Source organism: Schistocerca nitens, chromosome 2 (genome assembly GCF_023898315.1).
Source record: "Schistocerca nitens isolate TAMUIC-IGC-003100 chromosome 2, iqSchNite1.1, whole genome shotgun sequence".
NCBI lineage: Eukaryota > Metazoa > Arthropoda > Insecta > Orthoptera > Acrididae > Schistocerca > Schistocerca nitens.
Genome location: NC_064615.1, coordinates 241,184,295 through 241,210,506, shown reverse-complemented (window position 1 = coordinate 241,210,506; position 26,212 = coordinate 241,184,295). Strand labels below are relative to the sequence as shown.

The 26,212-nt window shown below is 44.6% G+C and overlaps 1 protein-coding gene across 1 annotated transcript in view; it reads left to right on the top strand.

Moving 5' to 3' along the window:
* The first annotated feature begins 1,869 nt into the window (after positions 1-1,869).
* Positions 1,870-26,212, top strand: part of LOC126235959 (protein 5NUC-like) — a 260,942-nt gene continuing 236,599 nt past the window's right edge. The window contains exon 1 of the mRNA XM_049944931.1: positions 1,870-2,252. Coding sequence (XP_049800888.1) covers positions 1,878-2,252 — 375 coding nt within the window. The 5' untranslated portion in view covers positions 1,870-1,877. The remainder of the gene's footprint in view (positions 2,253-26,212) is intronic.

Below are 26,212 nucleotides of genomic sequence, written 5' to 3'. Positions count from 1 at the left end.
TTCCCAAAAGTTATAAATATTTCTATTTCGGAAAAGAAGCTCTATATTTGGCCTAGATGTCGAAGAAGAAGGTCCCTTAAGTATTGGTTGTATCGAGTAAGATGTGGAGACGGCGGTTTGAAAGCGGACAGAAGAAGGAAGGGCGTCCCTTACCTGAGGGGTCGCTACCTGGAGAAGGGGCAAGTGTGGCAAATATCCGGCTTGGCAAATGTCCGGCATTCTTGCGTTTTGTTACAAAACTATAGACCTATATCTCTGACGTCGATATGTTGTAGAATTTTAGAACATGTTTTTTGCTCGCGTATCATGTCGTTTTTGGGAACCCAGAATCTACTCTGTAGGAATCAACATGGATTCCGGAAACAGCGATCGTGTGAGACCCAACTCGCTTTATTTGTTCATGAGACCCAGAAAATATTAGATACAGGCTCCCAGGTAGAAGCTATTTTCCTTGACTTCCGGAAGGCGTTCGATACAGTTCCGCACTGTCGCCTGATAAACAAAGTAAGAGCCTACGGAATATCAGACCAGCTGTGTGGCTGGATTGAAGAGTTTTTAGCAAACAGAACACAGCATGTTGTTATCAATGGAGAGACGTCTACAGACGTTAAAGTAACCTCTGGCGTGCCACAGGGGAGTGTTATTGTACCATTGCTTTTCACAATATATATAAATGACCTAGTAGATAGTGTGGGAAGTTCCATGCGGCTTTTCGCGGATGATGCTGTAGTATACAGAGAAGTTGCAGCATTAGAAAATTGTAGCGAAATGCAGGAAGATCTGCAGCGGATAGACACTTGGTGCAGGGAGTGGCAACTGACCCTTAACATAGACAAATGTAATGTATTGCGAATACATAGAAAGAAGGATCCTTTATTGTATGATTATATGATAGCGGAACAAACACTGGTAGCAGTTACTTCTGTATAATATCTGGGAGTATGCGCGCGGAACGATTTGAAGTGGAATGATCACATAAAATTAATTGTTGGTAAGGCGGGTACCAGGTTGAGATTCATTGGGAGAGTCCTTAGAAAATGTAGTCCATCAACAAAGGAGGTGGCTTACAAAACACTCGTTCGACCTATACTTGAGTATTGCTCATCAGTGTGGGATCCATACCAGATCGGGTTGACGGAGGAGATAGAGAAGATCCAAAGAAGAGCGGCGCGTTTCGTCACAGGGTTATTTGGTAACCGTGATAGCGTTACGGAGATGTTTAGCAAACTCAAGTGGCAGACTCTGCAAGAGAGGCGCTCTGCATCGCGGTGTAGCTTGCTCGCCATGTTTCGAGAGGATGCGTTTCTGGATTAGGTATCGAATATATTGCTTCCCCCTACTTATACCTCCCGAGGAGATCACGAATGTAAAATTAGAGAGATTCGAGCGCGCACGGAGGCTTTCAGACAGTCGTTCTTCCCGCGAACCATACGCGACTGGAACAGAAAAGGGAGGTAATGACAGTGGCACGTAAAGTGCCCTCCGCCACACACCGTTGGGTGGCTTGCGGAGTATAAATGTAGATGTAGATAGGTGTTTCACTGTTCCTGCAGACATCCGTGTCCGTCGAGGATGGCCTCACATAGCTGCCTACATAATTCATTGTACTGAAAACGTAAGAGAAACACCGAAATGACGCCTGTCGATTGCGCACGGCCTTGACGTAAACCTAGCGTAAAAGAGATACGGAAGGTTTGGCCGCGAATTGTGACCGGTGCGCCCACGTCTGCAGCCGGGCGCTCGCGCTCTGCCAGTGCGGTAGGTCAGAGCAGCGGTGGGGGCAGAAATGAATGGCGCATGCGCAGTGGCGGCCGCGAGTTGCCTTACGGGCGGCCTTGCGGAACGGGTGGATCAGCCAGCCGGCAGTACCAGGAGCCATGCGTTCGCCGACAGCCGCCGTGGCCGCCGTCGCACTATGGCTGTGTCTGGCGGCTGCCGCTGCCGCCCCGGCCGGCGGCGGGGGCGACGTGTCGCTGACGCTGCTGCACACCAACGACATGCACGCGCGCTTCGAGCAGACGAGCCGGTCGAACGGCAAGTGCCGGCGCGGCGACGAGCGCCACTGCTACGGTGGGTTCGCGCGCGTCGCCCACGTGGTCCGCGGAGCGCGTCGCCGCGCCGCCGAGGACACGACCGCGCCGCACGTGCTCTTCTTGGTAGCCGGCGACACCTACCAGGGCACCGTCTGGTTCACCGTGCACAAGTGGCGCATCGTCGCCGCCATGCTCAACCTGCTGCATCCCAATGCCTCCGTGAGTATACGCTACACCGCCACCTCTCACACTTAAAAAAGAAAGAGATGCCAAGTATTGCAAACGATTCTCGGAGGCGGAATACTGTTGTGACGAGGCAGAAATCAAGAATGTAGTCCCGCAGGGTTCAATTTTCGTTCCACTTCTAATGACTTAAATGGCACCATCTTAGGACACTTGTCACTCCGCTATAAACTGACAGTTATCATACCTCCGTCTACATACACAGGGTTTTCGGGTATTCCCGTTACAAACTTCTAGGACTTGTGGAGGGGAGTGACTCCATAACGCTTTGAATAGTGATGAATGCTTGCGTTAGATGTTGTTGTTGTTGTTGTGGTCTTCAGTCCTGAGACTGGTTTGATGCAGCTCTCCACGCTACTCTATCCTGTGCAAGCCTCTTTATCTCCCAGTACTTACCGCAACCTACATCCTTCTGAACCTGCTTAGTGTATTCATCTCTTGGTCTCCCTCTACGATTTTTACCCTCCACGCTGCCCTCCAGTACCAAATTGGTGATTCCCTGATGTCTCAGAACATGTCCTACCAACCGATCTCTTCTTCTAGTCAAGTTGTGCCACAGACTTCTCTCCTCCCCAATCCTATTCAATACTTCCTCATTAGTTATGTGATCTACCCATCTTATCGTCAGCATTCTTCTGTAGCACTACATTTCAAAAGCTTCTATTCTCTTCTTATCCAAACTATTTATCGCCCATGTTTCACTTCCATACATGGCTACACTCCATACAAATACTTTCAGAAATGACTTCCCGATATTTAAATTTATACTCGATGTTAGCAAATTCCTCTTCTTCAGGAACGCTTTCCTTGCCATTGCCAGTCTACAAAATGGCTCTGAGCACTATGGGACTTAACATCTGAGGTCATCAGTCCCCTAGAACTTAGAACTACTTAAACCTAACTAACCTAAGGACATCACACAGACATCTGACAGAATTACAATGTCATCGGCGAACCTCAAAGTTTTTATTTCTTCTCCATGGATTTTAATACCTACTCCGAATTTTTCTTCTGTTTCCTTCACTGCTTGCTCAATATACAGATTGAATAACATTGGGGAGAGGCAACAGCCCTGTCGCACTCCCTTCCCAACCAGTGCTTCCCTTTCATGCCCCTCGATTCTTATAACTGCCATCTGGTTTCTGTACAAATTGTAAATAGCCTTTCGCTCCCAGTACTTTACCCCTGCCACCTTCAGAATTTGAAAGAGAGTATTCCAGTCAACATTGTCAAAAGCTTTCTCTACGTCTACAAATGCTAGAAACGTAGGTTTTCCCTTCCTTAATCTAGCTTCTAAGATGAGTCGTAGGATCAGTATTGCCTCACGTGTTCCAACATTTCTACGGAATCCAAGCTGATCTTCCCCGAGGTCGGCTTCTACTAGTTTTTCCATTCTTCTATAAAGAATTCGCGTTAGTATTTTGCAGCTGTGACTTATTAAACTGATAGTTCGGTAATTTTCACATCTGTCAACACCTGCTTTCTTTGGGATTGGAATTATTATATTATTCTTGAAGTCTGTGGGTATTTCGCCTGTTTCATACATCTTGCTCACCAGATGGTAGAGTTTTGTCAGGACTGGCTCTCCCAAGGCCGTCAGTAGTTCCAATGGACGTGTGCAATACACGGTTGTATGATCATATCAGTCCTTCACACTCCCTGCTAGGTTTGATACGCCCACATAAGGAACACGATCTCCACACGATGTGCTTACTTCATCGATTTCTTAGTCACTGGTGCCCCCAATACTTATCTTCTCACATTAAACACCTATCATCATTCCACAACCGCAATACCGGATCGGATACGTCTAGCATCTTGGCTGTACCTTTACATAACACAAAATCTTTCTGCGTGTCATTCTCCATCTCAGCCACACGACTATGGAACGCGCTCCCCTGTGATCTGCGTCTCATCCAGAACCACTCAACATTCAAGAGGGAACTCAAGTCTTACATATTAGGGACGGTATAGCCACCATTGTTGTGCCCCTCTCATCTCTTTCTTTCTCCTCTCCATCATAGTTTCAAATTTTATCATTCTATTTCTCTTCCTCTAACCTAGCTACCTCTTCTATATCTCTTTCACCCCATTCTATCGTCTCTGCTCGATGTGAATAACTCACAAGCTGCAAGAACATAATGAGAAAATTCCCAACTAGCAATAGGACTAAGATTCATAATAGAAAAATATGTTTACTTTCATATATATAGTCATTACTATCATTATTATTATCCTTGATTGTTATAATTATTTTTTGATTGTCTTAATTATCCTTGTATTACTGTTATAATCTCTATTTTTTCTTTAACATTAATACTGTATAACCTGGTATGTCCATAATGTTCTGTACAAACCGAAACTCGTTCAATCCGAGTAGGCCTGGTTAGGTTCAAAAATGGTTCAAATGGTTCTGAGCACTATGGGACTTAACATCTGTGGTCATCAGTCCCCTAGAACTTAGAACTACTTAAACCTAACTAACCTAAGGACATCACACACATCCATGCCCGAGGCAGGATTCGAACCTGCGACCGTAGCAGTCGCGCGGTTCCGGACTGCGCGCCTAGAACCGCTAGACCACCGCGGCCGGCGTGGTTAGGTGTAAGAGAGGGCCTGAAGGCCCTAATCTTGCCTGGTAAAATAAATGCATAAATAAATAAATAAAAATATGTCGAGAAACGCCACCCAACGACACAACAGAGTCAAAACTATAGGTGATGGCGCCTGTAAATGGGTATATATACAGGGCTTTTTCGTGATGATGCTACAAACTTTCGATGACGGAGAAGATTAAAGTGTCAATTTGAAGTAAGAGTCCCTGTACCGAAAAGGAACGACTCGAAAGTTGTAATCTAGAGCCGCTCTGGTACCTCTGACAGTGGAATACATGTACCAGTACTGTTGTTGCTAAGATTGTAGGGTATGGAACTTAAAGAGAAAAAATGTCTAGTGAACATAGGTTCCAAACTGCATACCTTAAGAAATTTGAGCACTTGTTCAATAGTGGAGATGCGTCTCACACCAGCCGGCCGAAGTGGCCGCGCGGTTCTGGCGCTGCAGTCTGGAACCGCGAGACCGCTACGGTCGCAGGTTCGAATCCTGCCTCGGGCATGGACGTGTGTGATGTCCTTAGGTTAGTTAGGTTTAACTAGTTCTAAGTTCTAGGGGACTAATGACCTCAGCAGTTGAGTCCCATAGTGCTCAGAGCCATTTGAACCATTTTTCGTCTCACACCAGCGAAGAACAAGTGCTCATAGCTCTTAAGGCATTGCATTTTAGAACCCGTGTTTGCTAGACATTTTTTTATTGTTTTCCTACTCTACGATCTTACCAATAGCAGTACCAGTACATGTATTCCACCGTCAGAGATATCAGAACGGTTTCCGATTACAACTTTCGAATTGTTCGTTTGCGGTAGAGGGACCCTTACCTCAAGTTGATACATTGTCCTTCTCCATCATTCTTGAAAGTTTCTAACACCATCACGAAATCAGCCTGTGTCTACATACATTTACAGGCGCCGGCGCCTATGTGGCGTCGTTGGATGACGTTTGCGGACAAGTGTTCCTATTCAAAATATTATGTACTCACTCTTCTCTACAAGCCCTAGAAGTTTGTAATGGGAATTTCCGAGCACCCTGTATATCCACCAGCCACTTTACTGTGCATAGCGGAGGGTAATTCGTACCAATATTAGCGATTCCCTGTCCTGTTCCATGCGCTTACTTACGAGGAAGAAAGATCTGTCTAGATGTGCATCACTGCTCTTCAATTCACATCCAAAGCAGTTCGCAAGGGGTTCGCAGAACTACTTTCAGACTATACCTCGACAGATCCGCTCTCGAAAAGCACTTGTAACACATGAATACCTAAATCTTTCCGTGCGAGTTCTAATTACTCTTATTTTATTATGATGGTCTGTTCCGCCTATGTAGATGGGAGTTAACTAAATATTTCCGCATTTGAAGAAAAAAAGATGGTGTCTGAAATTTTGTGAAAAGATCTCGCCACAACGAAAAACGCCGTTCTTTTAATGATCGATACCCCAATTCCCATGTCATACCCGTTTCTGTTTCTCGATAGTAGAAACCGGACATGTTCGAGTATTATTACTCGCGCTCTGAGCATTCGGTAAAAATTTAATTATTTATGTAGGTTATAGTAATAATAAGTTTGTGTGGATCAATGGTCTGGTTCAAGTCTTTCTTTTGGACTCTAGTTCGCGACTTGCGTGCCCGTAACATACCTCAATTATCCAACCGAGCAAAGGCTATCTACAGCTTAATGTGGAATCGGAACCACGCGTTGGTTCCAGCGACTTCGCACATGGATAAGAGGTGAAGACTAGATTAAAACGAAGACCAGTCGGTGATGTGACCAAAACTCGATCCCGCGACCTCTCTGTTTCTAGGCACGCGCTTTACCGCTAGACTACTAAGCTCGGCATATCTACAGATATCTCATCTAAAGGTACTGCTGAGTGAGTTAGCGCCGCGCGGAGTGGCCGTTCGGTTTGAAGCGCCATGTCATGGTTTGCGCGACCCCTCCCGCCAGAGGTTCGAGTCCTCTCTCGGGCATCGGCGAGTGTGTTGTTCTTAGCATAAGTTAGTTTAAGTAGTGTGTAAGTCTAGGGACCAATGACCTCCGCTGTTTGGTCCCTTAGGAATTCACACACATTTGAACATTTGAGTGAGTTTGCGAGTGTCAAAATATGTGACATATATGGCCATATCATTCGAGTGCATGGCTGTTGATATACTTTCCGGGATGTGAGGTCGTGGTCCAAGAACTTTTCTGCTCCTTACGTTTCGTCCAGGACTGCGCTGGACTTCCTCAGAGGCGCTGCTCCGCTGAGTCTTGCCGGCAAGACTCAGCGGAGCAGCGCCTCTGAGGAAGTCCAGCGCAGTTCTGGACGAAACGTAAGGAGAAGAAAAGTTCTTGGACCACGACCTCACATCCCGGAAAGTATATCAACAGCCATGTCACCCGGTCGTGAAAGCCTCCATTCTACATTCGAGTGCATGACTTAGAAGCTTAAATTTTTCACACCGCCAAGGGAACGTAGACCTTAGTATGTGGCGTAAATTTCAGCTTGATATCTCTACTTGTTCCTGAGAAATAGGGGTGTTAACAATCAGACAAAGTGATTCTGTAATTGTTTCGTTTTTACCGACTGAGGTTCGGAACCCTAAAAATACAATATTTTCGATGGCCCCCGTCAGTCCTATCTGCTAAGAATCTCACACCCCACAGAATTTCTCTCGCAGAGGACAGACAAGCGTAGTGAAGGCAGTCCATTTAGTGCGTTTGTGACATCTTCTGTCCTGCCAATAAAATGCAGTCTTTGGTTCACCTTACCCATAAAGCTGTCTATGTGATCGATTCAATTTAAGTTGTTCGTAATTGTAATCCCTAGGTATTAAGTTTAGATTTGTGTTATTTATGGTATGACCGAAATTTAACAAATTCCTTTTAGTATTCATGTGTAAGACCTCACACTTTTTATTGCTCAGGATCAACTGCCACTTTCGCACCATACAGATGTATTCTCTAAGTCATTTTCTAATTCCTATCGATCTTATAATGATTTTACTGTACGGTAACTGTCAGCATCACCGGCAAATAATCTAAGAGGGCTGTTCAGATTGTCTCCTGAGTCGTTTGTCTTGATTAACAAAAAGCACTGCATCTTCAGGCCACAAGTGGCCCATCGGGACCATCCGACCGCCGTGTCATCCTCAGCTGAGGATGCACATAGGAGGGGCGTGGGGTCAGCACACCGCTCTCCCGGTCGTTACGATGGTTTTCTTTGACCAGTCTTGATTAAGAAAAGAGGGCTTATAACGCTTCCGTGGGAAACACCACATATCACTTCTGTTCCTCTCCATGACGCCCCATCAATTACTACGAACTGTGACAGGATAACACGAATCCAGTCGCACAGCTGAAACGATGCTCCTTAGGCACGGAATTTGACTAGAGGAAAATGAGAAATATAGATTCGATTTGAGATCTCCTGACAACAGCACTCATCACTTCCCTCTCCTGAACCCCACGCCGGATGTGCGATAGTGGGACCACGATAGCCACACAGACGTCTTCGAATACAGCCCTTCTAAACTTACCCAACATATTTTCGCGAGAACTACGTCGTCATTCTTTCAAGGATTCCCATTTATGTTCCCCATCATAAGAGCTACAGCGGAGGGACAGAAATATGCAAACACCAAAGGCAAAACACCTTATCATGTCTAATACAGTGTATGAAAACGGCTGGAATTCAAAACAACTTCTAGTTGTCTCAGAATGGATAAATACAAGTCCTGTAGGGTTTTAGAGGAAATCTTAAACCATTCTTTCTGCAAAATAGTGACAAGTTCACGTGACGATGATGGAGGTGGATTAATGATCACGCGCCGTTCTCTCCAAAGTAGACATCGAAGCAATTGAGAGTCGGGCTGCCCGATTTGTTACTGATAGGTTCGAACAACACATAAGTGTTACGGACAAGCTTTGGGAACGCAGACGGGAATCCCTAGAGGGAATGAGAAGTTCTTTTCGCGGAACACTACCGAGAAAATTTAGAGAATCAGCATCTGAAGCTGACTGCAGAACTATTCTACTGCCCAATTATTTATTTGTAATTTCTGCTATCAGTCACTTTTATTTGTTTTATGTTTAATCTGTTATAATACAACGCGTTTCGAACATGTTCTGTTCATCATCAGGCGTTTATACATAAAGAGAAATGTTGCTTAAAAATAAATTGTCTTAAACTAAATTAACCTAGAACAAAATTTTCTAGGTTCATTTAGTTTAAGACAATTTATTTTTAAGCAACATTTCTCTGTATGTATGTGTGTATAAACGCCTGATGATGAACAGAAGATGTTCGAAACGCGTTGTATTATGTTAGATTAAACAAAAAACAAATAAAAGTGACTAGTAGCAGAAATTAGAAATAAATAATTATCCCACACACTCACGGTTCACAAACGTAGCCATTATGACCGAAAATAAATATTCTACTGCTGCCGACACACATTTAGCGTAATGCCTACGAGAAATTATGGCTCAAATGGAGGAATATAGAAAGTCGTTATTCCCCCGCTCTATTTGCGAGTGGAATAGGAAAACAAATGACTAGTATTGGTACGGGGTACCGTCCGCCACGCACCGACTGGTGGACTGCGGTGCATCCACGTAGATGTAGACCACAAAGGCTCATTAATATTGAGATTTGATGACTGAGGTGGCCAGGGAAGATGCGACAATTCATTCTCGTGGTCACAAAACCAGTCCTGGACGATTCAACCTCTGTGAACAGGGGCCCTGTCGTTTTGGAATACAGCTTCACCATTGGATGCGATCAACCGAAAATAGTCACACACTCCTTGGCGGCAATACAACCTTGCACAGTAACAATGTGGCCAAAATCATCACCCAGACCCCTGAAATGTTTGACTCTTAGGACGTACACTGGCCCAGATTTTGAAAACTTTGTGAAACGAGTCTCATCCGACCAAATGACTACTTTCGATTGCTCCATGTCCAGTTTTTACGGTTTTGGCACCACATTTTCCTGTTACGAGCGTTTGCATCACTGTTGAGTGGTTTTGGAATTTCAGCTCGCCCTGCTTACAGAACTCCCTCCATGTTTTTTATTTCTTTATTTATTTTTTTGAGCTGTCAGGGTTCTAGAGTGCGACGTTCAGTTCTGCAGTGCTTTTGCAGCTGTCGTCTTCATATTTTTCGTTACTATATTCTCCAATGAACGTCCGTCACGTTCACTCAACATACACACTCCGTGTTGTGACTGAGCGGAAGACTTCTTTCCGCTTTTGTGTGTGCGGTATAACTCTTCGATCGTTGCCTCTTGAAATACCAAACACTCTGGCTAACTTGCTAACGGAAGCACCCGTCCTACAAGCGTCAACAATCTGTCCTCTACACGAATTCACTGCTTAAGACTTAACGCACTCGCGACTACACAGAACAATGTTCTGAATACGACAGACGCTTATAGCTTATTGAGGACACTGCACAGGTGCCGTTAGCGGTCAAATACAACGGCGCAACCTGCGGCCTTGGCTTGCATCTGTATTTATGAGTTACGATTTTCATGTTTTTATGCCACCGCTGTATCTTGTCCTATTACAATCATAGCTACGCGCCTTGAATTCATTCTTTGGACAATCTACCAGAATTGGTCGCACTAGACTCTTGTTCGAATCTTCGTTTACAGATGCTCCGTACTTCCCCAAAACCATTACAACAAATCAAAGCGATCCAGTCACGTTCCCTTCTACCGATATATACGTGATCGGCCTATTTCATATCGCTTCTTAGCACGACATGTACAATGTGAGATGCTCAAGAAGTTCATCGCTAATCTTGGAATCATATACTATCAGGTCCATCGTCACAAGTATTATCTTGCAGTTATCAACGTTAGAGCTGTCATTCGTTACGCGAAGCGCAAAGTTTGTCCAAATCCTTCTTCTTTTTCTTACGATCAGCCGATGACGGTCTTGCCACTAGACATCAGTATCGTCAGCGGACATTATTTTAGCACTGGGCATTTATCGTACCGAATTCCATTTTCAGCAGTCCTCAAGATACAAAAAGTAAAGGTATGAGAACCTGCATTACCTCGTTGTCTTGCATTTAAGTTTCACAGTAAAGAGAGGCCCCACGTTTGTCGATGTAATATACCTGTGTAAAAAGGGGCAGCAAACAAGGTATTACTGAGACAAAACACGAATATAAAAATACCTCTCACAATTTCAGTTTCTACTGCCGACAAGGCATGGATACTACAAAGCGCTTGAAGATGTGAATGACCCACTTAACGTACATCAAACAGAGTCGGCAATGCTACAGTTGGTCCCTTTAAAAGGACAACAACACAAGAAATTATTCAAATGATTTGTGATTCTCTGCCAATGGACCCTCCCTTACTTTTGGAAAAGACCACATATTCGGTTCTGTAAAACAAACAGAATCGCATCAACAGTTTGTACCTTGCTCCTTCCGCTGCCTTTCACTGTGAATATATCGCTTATTTCGTACAAATAAATAGCTCGGCCTCTAACATCGTTGTTCGGCGGTCGTTCATTTCTTCTAATTGTGTACAAATATCTTGATCTTAGTGTATCTACGTAAGAAGAGTATGTCATTCTATTTTCTTTGCAGTACCTGACAGATCATAACCTCTTTCCTTTACAACACGAAACCAGGGCCCGTCTACAGCATTAAGCATTTCCTTATTTTCTATTTCATGGGCGAATGTAATTGATTTAACGTTCTTCTGTGTAAAACAATGCGTCAAATGCCTTCGACATCTTCCCAGGCTTGGCCATTGTTCATGTGTCGTTCTCTATGTAGTGCCTCCAAAAGATAGATACCTAATATGCGATTACGTTATGTACGTACATCCCCATGTTCATTACGCAAACCAGGATACAGTGACGGGTGGAACACACTTTGTACCAATATTTCTGCCGTTTTCCACTCACGTATGGACCTAGAGGGACACGATTGTCTCTATGCATCGTCACACACACACACTAATCTCTCTTATCTTATCCTCATAATCCCTAAGCGAGAATTACAATGGACGACGAAGAATAGTTGCACAATCTTCCTTGAATACAGTTTCCCTAAATTTGGTTATCACGGTTCGCCGGCCGCTGTGGCCGAGCGGTTCTAGGCGCTTCAGCCCGGAGACGCGCTGCTGCTACGGTCGCAGGTTCGAATCCTGCCTCGGGCATGGATGCGTGTAATGTCCTTAGGGTAGTTAGGTTCAAGTAGTTCTAAGTCTAGGGGACTGATGACCTCAGACTTTAAGTCCCATAGTGCTTAGAGCCATTTGAACTATTTTTTGATCAGAGTTCCACGGAAAGAGTCACCTTTCTTGCAAAGATACCCATTTATATTCTCCGAGCAACTATATGACACTTTCGTACTGTTCACATGTTTCGCACCTAGCAACTGCTCTCTGAATTCGTGTACGCTGACATGCCACCCTGATGAAGGCTTCGTACTGTGGAACACTGCTAGAATTGGTTGCACTAGTGTCTCGCATTGGGTTTCTTTACAATTGCGCACATTTACCCAGAACGCTCCCAACAAATCCAAGTCTTCCATTTGTCTCCCCTATTTGACGGTTTGAGCCAGTTTACATCGCTTTGCAGCATAAACCACATAAAACTAATCGCAGAAAAGGCAAATGCATCACTGGGAGTCACTGAAAGACTCCTCAGGAAGTGTAATCCACGCACGAAGGCGGTCGCTGACAAAACGCTGGTTCGACCGAGATATGGATTACTGATCGGTATTTTGGGACTTATACCACTTAGTATTGATAGAGGCAATAAAGAAAATCCTTACAATAGTAGCACGTTTCGTCACAGGTTCCTTTACTAATAGAGAGAGCGTCATCCAACTCCACTGACTGTAGAGAAACATTATGCATTACGGTGTGCTTTACTGCTAAAATTCCGGCAGAGTACCGGGTGATTATAATTAAAGTGCAGCTACCCGCGGAGGTTCAGTTTGGGCTGTAATTAACCTCTGGCAGCCAAACTTGGCAGATACGTTAATGCGGAACCGATATAAGCTGGAAAAAAAATTAGTTCCAAATTTGGCCACCAGGGGCACATCTGGTGCTGTATGCTGTTTCAATGACAGTACGACATCCCCGCTGACATTTGACAGACAATAACGTGAGTGAACAGTTCCGCTATCGAGAAGAGAGGGCGTGCACTGTTAATGAAACTGTTATGTGAACGCCGGCAATTATACAGCGTTGCATTGAGAGAGTATCGCCGACTGAAAGGTCTGAAGAGTAGTCCGATGTCAGTCAATGGTTTAAAGAAGGTGATGAAACGCGGGTGAGCTTGGAGTGGCTCCTGGAAGAGGAAGGCGTCCTATCCCACTCGAAGTTACTAACGAGGTTTCTGTTACTGTAACTGACCACGCAACACGTGTCCCGGGTAACGCTAGTGCTCGTGCAGTGTCACGAGAATTGTCCATCCCGTGGTCAACAGTACGGGAAGTTTTGCGGTCTACTTTACAGCGGTACCCATACAAGATCCAGACGATGGAGCAACTGAATCATCTCCTCGGTGTTCGTCGCAAATCGAAGTCGACGACGTATGGCCGGGCATTTTTGTACTACGGAGTACAGTAGATACACAGTACTGCCGAATTGGGGATACTGTTAAAGAGCGTGTTGTGCACGAAGAGCCACTGCACTCGCCATATGTAACTGTGTAGTGCGGATTCACAGTAACCTTTATTCTCCGTACCGTGACGTCTGCACCTTATCGAGACCATCTTGTACAACATGTGAATCCTGCTTTGAAAGAGCACAACTCTGTAGAAACCACTGATTTCATGGAAGACGGGGCACACTTCATGTCGCTCGGCCCGTGACAGATTTGCTTAATGACACTTTACACAAACTTGTTATATCCAGACGATTTCCGGATGTATGGCCTGCAAGGTCACTGATCTGAATCCATATGACTCTTGGCTCTGGGGATATCAAAATAACGCTTTTACCAGGGACCCGTTCGGTCTCTACCTGTGATGAAGGTCAGTATACAGGAACACGTTGCTCAGATTCCACCGGAACTGCTGCGAGCAGCTGTTGGTCACGTCTTACTACAGATGTTGGCATCTCGTCGGTGTCTCTGGACCGCGTATTGAACAAACTGTGTAAGCGGTGGTTAGCAATAAAATCAGCATTATGCCATTCACACTTCTTTGACCATTCCTGTCCATCGCCCTTTCCCAGTCCTTTATGTACGGACACATGTCTTGTTCCGGCATAACGACAAGCGCCGGCACGAAGATCAAGAATGATACAGCAGAGAGGGCTGTGAGACGGCGTCAGCCAATAGCACGCTGACTAGGACGTCACCAAGACAGGGGCGGCATCTACAAGGAGAGAATAAAAGCGACGGGCCGGCTAGCTACGGCTGGACAGTAGAAGATGCGCAATAGTAGTAGACCCGGAAAGTAGAAGACGCGCACTAGAAGAGCCGCAGTGATATTAACGATAGCAGTGGCTTATGAACTTGCGTGATTAGCTTGCATGGAAATTGTATCTAGCAAAGGACACTTATTATTTGCATGTCGCCAATTGCTTCCGACCCATCATTTAGAAACGAAAGTTAAGTGTTGTCAGTTCAATTACTGTAATAAACTCCATTAATATGATTTGCTTGATGTTGACTAGTTGTCCGAGAAAACAGCTTCCTAGGCCTCTTATAAGAGACGAGTGGGCAGGATTCCACTTGCCTCTATGTCTTTGCTGCATTCGCAGCGCCAGATTTACACCTAGTGGCCAAAATTGGAACTACTTTTTTTCCTGCGTAAATCGATTCGGCATTAACGCATTGGAATATCTACAAAGTTTCATTGCCATGCGATAGTTACAGTCCACATTGGACTTCTGTGGTAGCTGAACTTTAATTATAATATTTCTAGAAGAGGCTACCTACACCGCCTCCTTCTACGTATACCTCTTGTAGATGCCATGAAGGTACAATTCAAGAGTCTAGAGACATGCCAGCTATCGTTTTTTCACCACCGAACTCGCAATTGGCACAGGGAAGGGAGAAAGTAATTACCTTATCTTCCGAGAATGTGCAAACTACTTTCTATCAAACCTCTGCAGTTTTAATAGACTTATCATTGTAAAAAAGTAGGCCTTCCGCTGTGCAAGCAAACTCCGTTCTGGGGTGCAACGAGCAAATGTTCAATCGTCTGAGAAAATTTTATATGCCACCTTGGCGTCAGCGTCATCAGGCTTTTGAGTGAGAGATCCAGGCCATAACACCTGAACAAATTGTACTGGGTGTTTCAGTAATAAGTACAGAATTCTTGTTGGATATAGGTAATAATACGAACGTGGGGTCTCTGACTCATACTTAGTGCGCTAGCCAAGAGCAAAGCGCATATGCTTTGCCTGGAGGAAACATCACTGTCCACTGTGATTACGGCAGTAAATACTCTCAGTGTTCGCCATTGACTTGATGGCGTAACTCAAGCGGTCCAACTACGGAACGGTGGACATTGGGTAATGTAATTACAATGAAATGAATACCCTTAGCTGCATACAGGCGTTGACGTAAATCAACAGGGAGAGTTGAAAATGTGTGCCCCGATCGGGACTCGAACCCGGGATCTTCTGCTTACATGGCAGACGCTCTATCCATCTGAGCCACCGACGACACAGAGGATAGTGCGACTGCAGGGACTTATCTCTGGCACGCCTCCCGTGAGACCCACAATCGCAGCTTATTGTCCTGCACTATATTCATAGTGTCCTTGCCCATTATACTCATTACTCGAGGCTTTACTGCCGATTCCTGTAAGAGTTCGGGCACTGTTTGTGCATCCGCACAGAAGAAGAAGATGGTCAAATGGCCGATGTGTCTGAACTACATATATATATATATATATATATATATATATATATATATATATATATATATATATGAAGATGGTATCTGTTCTTTCGGACATACTGGTTTCTGTAACAGACATAAAGGGGGCGTAGAGAATACATGAACGTAACTTTAAAATTTGGTACATATGGTCATTTTTCATTTGAAACCCTATAATGTATGTATCAATGTAATCAGGAAAGACTAGTCTATAGAATTTAATAAAGTCATAAAAATTTCGATTTTTACACCATTTATAAGTACCCTGTATCCTTAAACCTAAATTGTCCGAAAAAAATGTTGCATTACTTACCCAACGCCCCTCGTATGTTAACCATTCTAGAATTTGTTAATGTAGCTCATATTAACCTCAAACATTATCCGCGAGTTTGCACAGTAAGTGTTAAACTATTTCACTTGACATATAGTCGCGTATGCGAGAAGGGGGTGTGGATGTAAAACGATGTTTTCTGGGTTGGGTTGTTTGGGGAAGGAGACCAGACAGCGAGGTCATCGGTCTCATCGGATTAGGGAAGGAATTCGGCCGTGCCCTTTCAAAGGAACCATTCCGGCATTTGCCTGGAGCGATTTAGGGAAATCACGGAAAACCTAAATCAGGATGGCCGGACGCGGGATTGAACCGTCGTCCTCCCGAATGCGAGTCCAGTGTGCTAGCCACTGCGCCACCCCGCTCGGTGATGTTTTCTGGAAGCGAATAGAGGCTAGTGTCACGCCTTGTCAATGACTTTCGGCGTCAAACTAGTCACGATCTGCAGCTGTCACGGAATGCAGGCCGATCTTAACCAACTGCCGAGCGGACAATGAGAAGGCAACTACATGCAATGGACATTTGGAGTCGGGTACGTCATAGAAAACATTGCTCATAGCTGACATAAAGCTGCAACAACTTCAGTGAGGAAAAAACAGTTCATAAACTGGGAAGAAGCTGACTGGAGCTGTGTAGTGCGATCCAATGAGTCATGATTGTGCCATTATTGAAATGATGCGAGATGTCGAATGTACCTGCAACCTAATGAGGCCTTTAGCACGCAGTGTGCAGATGGTACAGACCAGGCTGGAATGGTTCTGTAATGTTTAGGCAACGTTTATGGTACCATGACTTGGGCCCGCTCATTCAGATTACTGTGAACATGGGCCACTTTCTCTGTGACCCTTCTTCTGCATCTTCACAGCGAGTATGCTGCTAACACTTCCGTCTTCCAAGATGACTACAGCTGTGTTCCGTGGGCTGCACACATACGTTCTCGATGAGGCGAACACTCTGACAACACTATCGAACCTCGACTGGGCTACTGTATCACCCGATCTCAATTCGAAAGCAAAATTTCTGGGACTGTTGGAACAGCAGATAAAACGTGGCAACCAATATAACCTCAATTGGAGTTCGACGGGATCTAATGATTAACGAGTGTCATCCATTGTATATGGCGTACCTGAACAAACATTGGAATATCTTAATCGACAGACTGAGCGTATTGTCAAAGCTAGAACTGGTGGTGTGGTGTCGTCAAGCGACCGGGGTGCCACACTAAAGTCGGCAGTGCGAATCAATACCACAGACATTTGCGAGGGCTCACTGCAATCCGCAACAACCAATGGGAAGCACTCCAGAAGACCACATCCTCCCTCTGAGCCGGCTGAAGTGACCGAGCGGTTCTAGGCACTACTGTCTGGAACCTCGCGACCGCTTCGGTCGCAGGTTCGAATCCTGCCTCGGGCATGGATGTGTGTGATGTCCTTAGGTTAGTTAGGTTTAAGTAGTTCTAAGTTCTAGGAGACTGATGACCTCAGCAGTTAAGTCCCACAGTGCTCAGAGCCATTTGAACCTCCCTCTGAGCATGGCAGTGCCTCACACTGAGGTCAATATAGAGGCAAGCTGGGAAGAGCTCTACCCCAGGTCATGACCTCGTGCGAAGGAGTCAACATCATAGCCTAGGACCAATGAGATGTTTAAGTTACTGAAGAATTTTCTGTGGTATCACGTATCGATACCACCCAACCGGCATATGAGTGTTGGTAACGGAATTGCAAGCTTCCTTCTGACGCCAGTAGCTGTTGAGCCGGATCTGGCGGATCCAATGGTGCGCCTCCACTGAGCCACGCCTGCAGCAGCTCTGTACTATCAGCGCCCTCTGCCGCCATAATATAGGACGGCCGGCACTTGCGCAAGGAGCCACTTCACTACAAAAGGCTGCGCAAATGCCGCCTAGTCGGTGCACCGACATCACCGTTTGTGCTTCAGTACAGACTTTTCCTTGTTGACATTGAGAGCTGGAATCTATGTCTTGTTGCATTATTTGTAACGAGTCTTCGTTCACTTGGAGAAATACAAGTTAAGTAAATCTCCTGTTTGCTGTGTTACTTGTTCACTAATAATTTCTGCTCCTGTCCAGCTTCCTACTGTGGCGGGTCGGGGTTTAATTTCTCGTTTCTATTCGTCGTTGTCACTGTGCAGGCTGCAAATTAAAATTCACATACCTCAGAACGGCGTCTGCTCAATGCCCCTTCACTCGGCAACGTCGATACTTACAAGATGATGTAAAAGCAGCGTTGATAAAAAACACCACCTAATATCTACAAGTACTGAGGCCGCACAACTCTAGTTATGAAAGAAAGTTCCGTGGAAATACTATCATCCAATTTTATCGGGCAGTAAGAAAATGGATTGCCTTCTGGAAAATAATGTCCGAAATTTCCACACAATAATGCTTATTTTGTCCTTGATAACGAAAGAAAAGGTACTATTCAGTCCAAATTTAAACTACTGGCTATTTCCTTCCAGTTCACGATTCATACACACATTTCACACGCACAGCAGCCAGAAATCTGTCAAAACCCGACCCAAATTAAACGCGTTTTCACAGTTGAAATGGTTCAAATGGCTCTGAGCACTATGGGACTTAACTTCTGAGGTCATCAGTCCCCTAGAACTTAGAACTAGTTAGACTTAACTAACCCAAGGACTTCACACACATCCATGCCTGAGACAGGATTCGAACCTGCGACCGTAGCGGTCGTGCGGTTCCAGACTGTGACGCCTAGAACCGCTCGGCCACTTCGGCCGGCGTTTTCACAGTCATTAATTTCAGCACTAATATGAGTTCTTGTGGATCTCTAAAAAAAGAAACTGCTCGCCAAAAATGCTCAGTAGTTGAATACTGAAACGTGACACACGGATTCTATGAAGGCCAATGTTTCACATGCAAATATCTGTCCAACAGATTTAGTCAAAACCTCTGAAATTTCGCCAGGCAGTCCTCAACAGCAACTGCTATCGACTTAGCTCACCAATATCTCAAACACTAAGTAATTCTTCATCGTACACATTATTTTTACTGGCACTACTAACATGACCATCCGCGTTCGAAGCTAGCGAGCGACTCCCTTCTCCCAGCCTCACTCCCAGTATATCTATCAGATAACGAGCGGGAACCGTCTCAATTCTGATTGGCTGACCATACTGACTGCCAATCAGGATACTCGCTCGTGATCATACTCGCGCTAAAACTGGTCTGCACCAATCCTTATACACAGACGGATTTGCGTCAATCTGACATGCTAATATTAAAGTAATGTTTAATAAACGAAAACGAAAAGACAATAATTCTGGAAATATTCTTTAGATAACGATTTTACTCCAGCTGACTTTCTGGCTGCTGTTACAATAGCAATCACATCTAGACATACGTCATCAACGAAGTGGGTAAATCCCCTACGATCATTTTCCCATGGCAGGCTTGTGTAACTCTTGCAGGTTACTTAAGACGGTATATAATACAATATTGAAATTTGACGACTGTCCCACATACACACTCTCATACTAAAATAAATGCTGATTTTATTAGTTTTTTTCTGTATTTATTCTAGATTTCATACTACGAAAATTGTAAGGTATTTGAAATTTTTAATTTAAATTTCAGTTAAATAATTCTATACCCTGATACTTCAGGTGAGTATTTCAACTGACAACCAAGAATAAGTCATAAATGTTCCCAGGCGAATTTCCTTTCGTAAGTGTAGTTTTTCTAATTTTAAAGTAAATTTTGTCTTTCTGTTAACAATAAAGTGCAGTATACAAATTTTGAAAGCGGTTAAACAAAAACTACTATCCTTTATTTAGATCCTCGCAGCGAATGTAAATCTGAACAGACGCAATCGTGACTAAATTGTGGTGAATGTACGCGTTCAGTGAGAGGCATTGAATAGCTTTCCCACGGCAGGCAGTGACAGATGCACGTGTGTCTCCCGGGTAGACCGCTAGGTGTCAGCTCCCGAAGTTACATAGAGCAAGCTGTCCTAAAACAAACGTTCGCTCGGAAAAACTTGCGACGTTGCACTACAACAACAGTTGCTGCACTTCACCTTTACTTACTGTTGTGTACGACGTCGTACTCTACTTTAATTAATGTTGTACATTACAACTCAATAGAATACCGTTCCTATGTGCCACCTCACCGAGCAATCAAAGAAACGGCAGTTATTGCCAGACGAAAGTAGTGTTCCGCGAAAAGAACGTTGTCGTCCTTCCAAGGATTTCCACTGTAGTTCACGAAGCATCTCCTTAATAATCGCATACTGATCGAACCTCTCGGTAATAAATCTAGCAGCCCGCCTCTGAATTGCGTCGATGTCTTCCTTTAATCCTACCTGGTGGCCATCCCAAAAACTCGAACAGATCTCGAGAACGGATAGTACTAGTGTTCTGTCCCCTCCTTTGCAGATGAATCACAATTTCCTACAATCCTCCCAATAAACCGGAGTAAGCCATTCGCCTTCCCTACCACTATTGTCACATGCTCGTTCCATTTCACATTGCTTTGTGTCGTTACGTCGAGATACTCGTATTTAATCGACGTGACTGTAGCAAGCAGTACACCGCTAATACTGTATTCGAACATTGTTTTTCATACTCATCGCCATTAATTTACATTTTTCTACATTTATAGCAAGCTATCACCCTTCACATGAAGTGTAAGTTCGGTTAAAGTCAAATTGTATTCTCCTACAGTGACTCAACGACACCTTTCCATGCACCACAGTATCATCAGCAAATAGTTTGCAAATTACTGTTCACCCAGGTCGTCAGATCGGTTACGTTTATAGAGGATGAGAAAGGCCTATCACACTCCCTTGGGGCACGCTTGTCTCTGATGTCATATCCTCACATAGTGATTAACTTTTTGTCCGGAGTTCTTACGTAGAAGTAGTTTAGGCTTCTATATAACTCTGGATAGTACTGCATGCCAAAGCACTTGGATCTGTATCTAATCTGGGAGAGGCAATCAGATGCTGTTTATGCGTCATTGCACATACTTCTGATGTCTGCGTATTGTGTTCTTGATGACTAACTGAAGGTGAGAAAGTCCGCAGCTCGTGGTCGTGCGGTAGCGTTCTCGCTTCCCGCGCCCGGGTTCGATTCCCGGCGGGGTCAGGGATTTTCTCTGCCTCGTGATGACTGGGTGTTGTGTGATGTCCTTAGGTTAGTTACGTTTAAGTAGTTCTAAGTTCTAGGGGAGTGATGACCATAGATGTTAAGTGCTCAGAGCCATTTGAACCATTTTTTGAAGGTGAGAAGGGGGGGGGGGGGAGGCGGAGAGGAGACGACTCAAGAATTCGCAGTTCAAAAGCATCACATACAGTCTGGCATTTCTATCAGATCAGCGATCGTCAGTCCAGTGAATAGGTTCTTCCTTGTTCACAATCTGTAGCTCAGCGTTTTCCACTGAACGGGCGAAGGGCGAATATGTTTCCCCACTGCCTCAAGACCCCTACTGCCCCACAAGCTGGAAAAAAAAAAAAAAAAAAACACTTGGGTCCTCGCAGCGAATGTAAATCTGAACAGACGCAATCGTGACTAAATTAACAGTTCGATGGCTGCTGTTCTATCTGGGTCATGGACAAAACCCTTACGACATCGTCAGCTGCTAAGCTGTAATTTAGATCACCACTTTCAGCTGCAAACGTAATAACAACTCCTATACAAGGACGGGATTTTGGTGAAATATGAAACGTACTTGCCGTAACTACTATGTGTATAAGTGTATCCCCAATAGACATTGAATGTACAGGTAGGAAGGAAAGAAGATAAAGGTTTAACGTCGAAGCACCATCAAGGTCATTATGTAGATACGTCGACCAGAGGGGTTTTGTGCAATAAACATGTGACGCTTACTGACTCCGTTTTGGAATAGCGCACATCAGCAGTATATTCTTACGACCAGCACATTGGATTCGTAACGTTCGTAACATTCAACTTCTTTTGGCGAGGAATGCACTCTTTGGCTGTGATAGTACGTTTTTTATATCCTTCTTGCTTTATCTATCACGAATTATTTTGCTTCCAAAGTAGCAGAATTACTTGGCTTCAGCTACTCCTTGATCACCAATTGCTACGCTAAGTATATCGCTAATTTCATTTTTGATTCCTCATTACTTTCCATCCATAGCATGTGCTCACTAGACTATTGTCCTGAAAATTTTCAACATTCAGCACCATTTTACATGATCGACAACTTTTTCTAGATCACAAACCTTTTCTTACGCCTTGAGGCCACGATCAAGCGCAGCGTGAAACTGGTCTCTGGAGCCTTGAGCTGTCCTAAGACCAGTCCGCCTGCTTAGCTGAGTGGGAACGTGTTTGCCTACCATGAAGCGGGGCCCAGGTTCTATTCTCGGCTGGGTTGGAGATTTTCTCCGCTCGTGGACTGAGTGTTGTGCTGTAATCAGCATCGCTGACGCGCAAGTCGCCCATTGTGGCGTCACCTGAAATAAGACTTGCACCCGGCGGCCACACTTCCCCGTCCGTCCATCAATGCCACACGATCATTTAATTTCCTAAAGCCAAACTGATCTCAGAGTCAGAGTCTCCTCGTCTATTTTGTGTATTATTCGTGTTAACAACTTGATTGCATGAGCTGTTACGCTGACTGTGCGACAGTATTCGCACTTACCTACTCTTGTTATCTTTAGGATCCTGTGGATGACATTTTTCCGATATTCTCGTAGACTCATAGGTTGTGCAAACCAGCTTGAATAGACGTCTGGTTGACACTTCACTCAATGATTTTAAAAATTCCATGTTTATCTATGCCTTCAGCGTCATTTGATCGTATGTCTTCCAAAGCTCTGTTAAATCCTGAGTCTAATACTGGATCTCCCATGTCTTCCATATCGACTCCCATTTCTTCTTTTATCACATCGTCAGACATTTGCTCCCTTTCAATTTATGAGCTCTTCCCACTTATCTGGTCTCTCCTGTAGATTTAACAGTGGAATTTTCTTGCATTCTTAATGTTGACGCCATTGCTTTTAATTTCACTGAATATATTTCGCCTTTGCTACCCTGCAGTTCACATTTATTTCATTATTGACTTACATTGCTGTCCTTTCGTGAACGTTTTTGTACTTCCCTGTTTCTTTGATCAGTTGAAGTATTTCTCCTGTTGCTTAGGGTTTCTTTGCAGTTAACTTCCTCGTAGCTAATTTCTCTGTCCAATTCTGTCACAGCCTTTTTCAGATATGTCCACTGCTCTTCATCTGAACTGCCTGTTGTGAACTTATTGATGCCTTCCGGACGATTCTCTTAAACTTCAACCTAATGTTCGCTACTGAATTGTGATCTGTATCTATATCACCTCTGGGTACATCTTACACCCATCGCTATGTCACCTATCAACTCTAGACGAATGCTACATACGTTACAACATTTACTGCTGCTGTCGTTATTATTCTGTATTCGTCTGACCTGACCTTCACTTTACTGTCCTTCCCCTCCTCCTGTCTACTATAAATAGACTGATTCTATGATTTTTCCTTTCGTGATTTTGTAGCTAGCTCCCCTACCATATTCACACTTCTGATCTCCCACTCTCCAACTCGTAGAATGTTACCCTTTTCTTGGTTATTCAATTTTTTTCTCATGGTCACCGCCCTTGGCAGTCTGCTTTAGAGAGCCGAATGAGGGATTAATCTGGAATCTTTTCCCAGTGGAGAGGTGTGATACTTTTTCAATTACAGGCCAGATGCACATTATGTGTCTTTAATGTAGTGGTTCCCATTACCTTCTGCATCCTAATTTCGTTGATAATTGCTGATTTTTCCCCCTTTTAGGGCAAGAGGGTTCTCCAAACCTATGTCTACTCTTCCGCCCTTTTCGATAAGGCCGTTGCCAGAAGGAGGATGACTTCTTATGCCCCTATCTTCGGCCGGCATTGCTGATAATCTTTATTAAAAGTTTAAACAGCGGAACGGTCGACACTGCGGCCCAGGGCGTTTTGATTATTAGTAAGAGGCACTACCCCTAGACCATGGTGTCGGGAGCCTTGGAGACAACAATTGTAGAGGATTATACGAGGTGATTTTTTTCACAATGTGCAAACTCTAGAGACTGATCGAGGAGAGGATATGGAAATGCATGGTTTCCATGTTAGAGACCATTTTTTCAGTCGTACGTTGTTACAGAGATTGCGGTCCAATACGAGCTGTGGCATGTAGCCACAGTTACAGTATGTGCTGAAAATGATTTCCATGTGCCTCAACGCGCCGTAGCATCTTCCGTTTAATACGTCCACGTTTCATCCATCGGAACAGTATCAAACGCAGCATGAATACACTGCTCTTGTGTTTCCACATCTGGAAGGGCTCTGATTACACGATACTTTTGAGATGGCCCACAAACAGAAATCGCGCAGGTTGAGATTCAATGAACGAGCAGGCCATGCAACTGCACCCTCTCGTCCGATCCATTGACCGGGGAAGACGCGATTGGGATGCGTCCGGACATTAACAACGAAGGTGGCTGGAAGACCATCATCTAGCAGCCATTCCGGTTGCACCGATGCTGACGATTCGCTGTTACCATACCATCGGGGTCCTGCACACTATTTCACAGACGACTGTCATGGAAGTTGAAGATACCACCCTGCGTAAAGGTGGCCCCATCTGTGAATAGGAGGATGACGCAAATCCCGGAATCGTGGTTGCCCGGTGAGGAGACAGTGACATAACTGCTCCCGATGTGGAAAGTCTGTCGCGAGAAGCCCCGCACACGCTGTAAGTGGTAAGTACCGTAGGTCTCTAGAAGAGCGTAGCGTTCCAAAGGATTGGAAAAGGGCACAGGTCATCCCCGTTTTCAAGAAGGGACGTCGAACAGATGTGCAGAACTATAGACCTATATCTCTAACGTCGATCAGTTGTAGAATTTTGGAACACGTATTGTGTTCGAGTATAATGACTTTTCTGGAGACTAGAAATCTACTCTGTAGGAATCAGCATGGGTTTCGAAAAAGACGGTCATGTGAAACCCAGCTCGCGCTATTCGTCCACGAGACTCAGAGGGCCATAGACACGGGTTCTCAGGTAGATGCCGTGTTTCTTGACTTCCGCAAGGCGTTCGATACAGTTCCCCACAGTCGTTTAATGACCAAAGTAAGAGCATATGGACTATCAGAGCAATTGTGTGATTGGATTGAAGAGTTCCTAGATAACAGGACGCAGCATGTCATTCTCAGTGGAGAGAAGTCTTCCGAAGTAAGAGTGATTTCAGGTGTGCCGCAGGGGAGTGTCATAGGACCGTTGCTATTCACAATATACATAAATACCTGGTGGATGACATCGGAAGTTCACTGAGGCTTTTTGCAGATGATGCTGTGGTGTATCGAGAGGTTGTAACAATGGAAAATTGTACTGAAATGCAGGAGGATCTGCAGCGAATCCACGCATGGTGCAGGGAATGGCAATTGAATCTCAATGTAGACAAGTGCAATGAGCTGCGAATACACAGAAAGATAGATCCTTTATCATTTAGCTACAAAATAGCAGGTCAGCAACTGGAAGCAGTTAATACCATAAATTATCTGGGTGTACGCATTAGGAGTGATTTAAAATGGAATGATCATATAATGTTGATCGTCGGTAAAGCAGATGCCAGACTGAGATTCATTGGAAGAATCCTAAGGAAATGCAATCCGAAAACAAAGGAAATAGGTTACAGTACGCTTGTTCGCCCACTGCTTGAATACTGCTCAGCAGTGTGGGATCCGTACCAGATAGGGTTGATAGAAGAGATAGAGAAGATCCAACGGAGAGCAGCGCGCTTCGTTACAGGATCATTTAGTAATCGCGAAAGCGTTACGGAGATGATAGATAAACTCCAGTGGAAGACTCTGCAGGAGAGACGCTCAGTAGCTCGGTACGGGCTTTTGTCAAAGTTTCAAGAACATACCTTCACCGAAGAGTCAAGCAGTATATTGCTCCCTCCTACGTATATCTCGCGAAGAGACCATGAGGATAAAATCAGAGAGATTAGAGCCCACACAGAGGCATACCGACAATCCTTTCCACGAACAATACGAGACTGGAATAGAAGGGAGAACCGATAGAGGTACTCAAGGTACCCTCCGCCACACACCGTCAGGTGGCTTGCGGAGTATGGATGTAGATGTAGATGTAGAA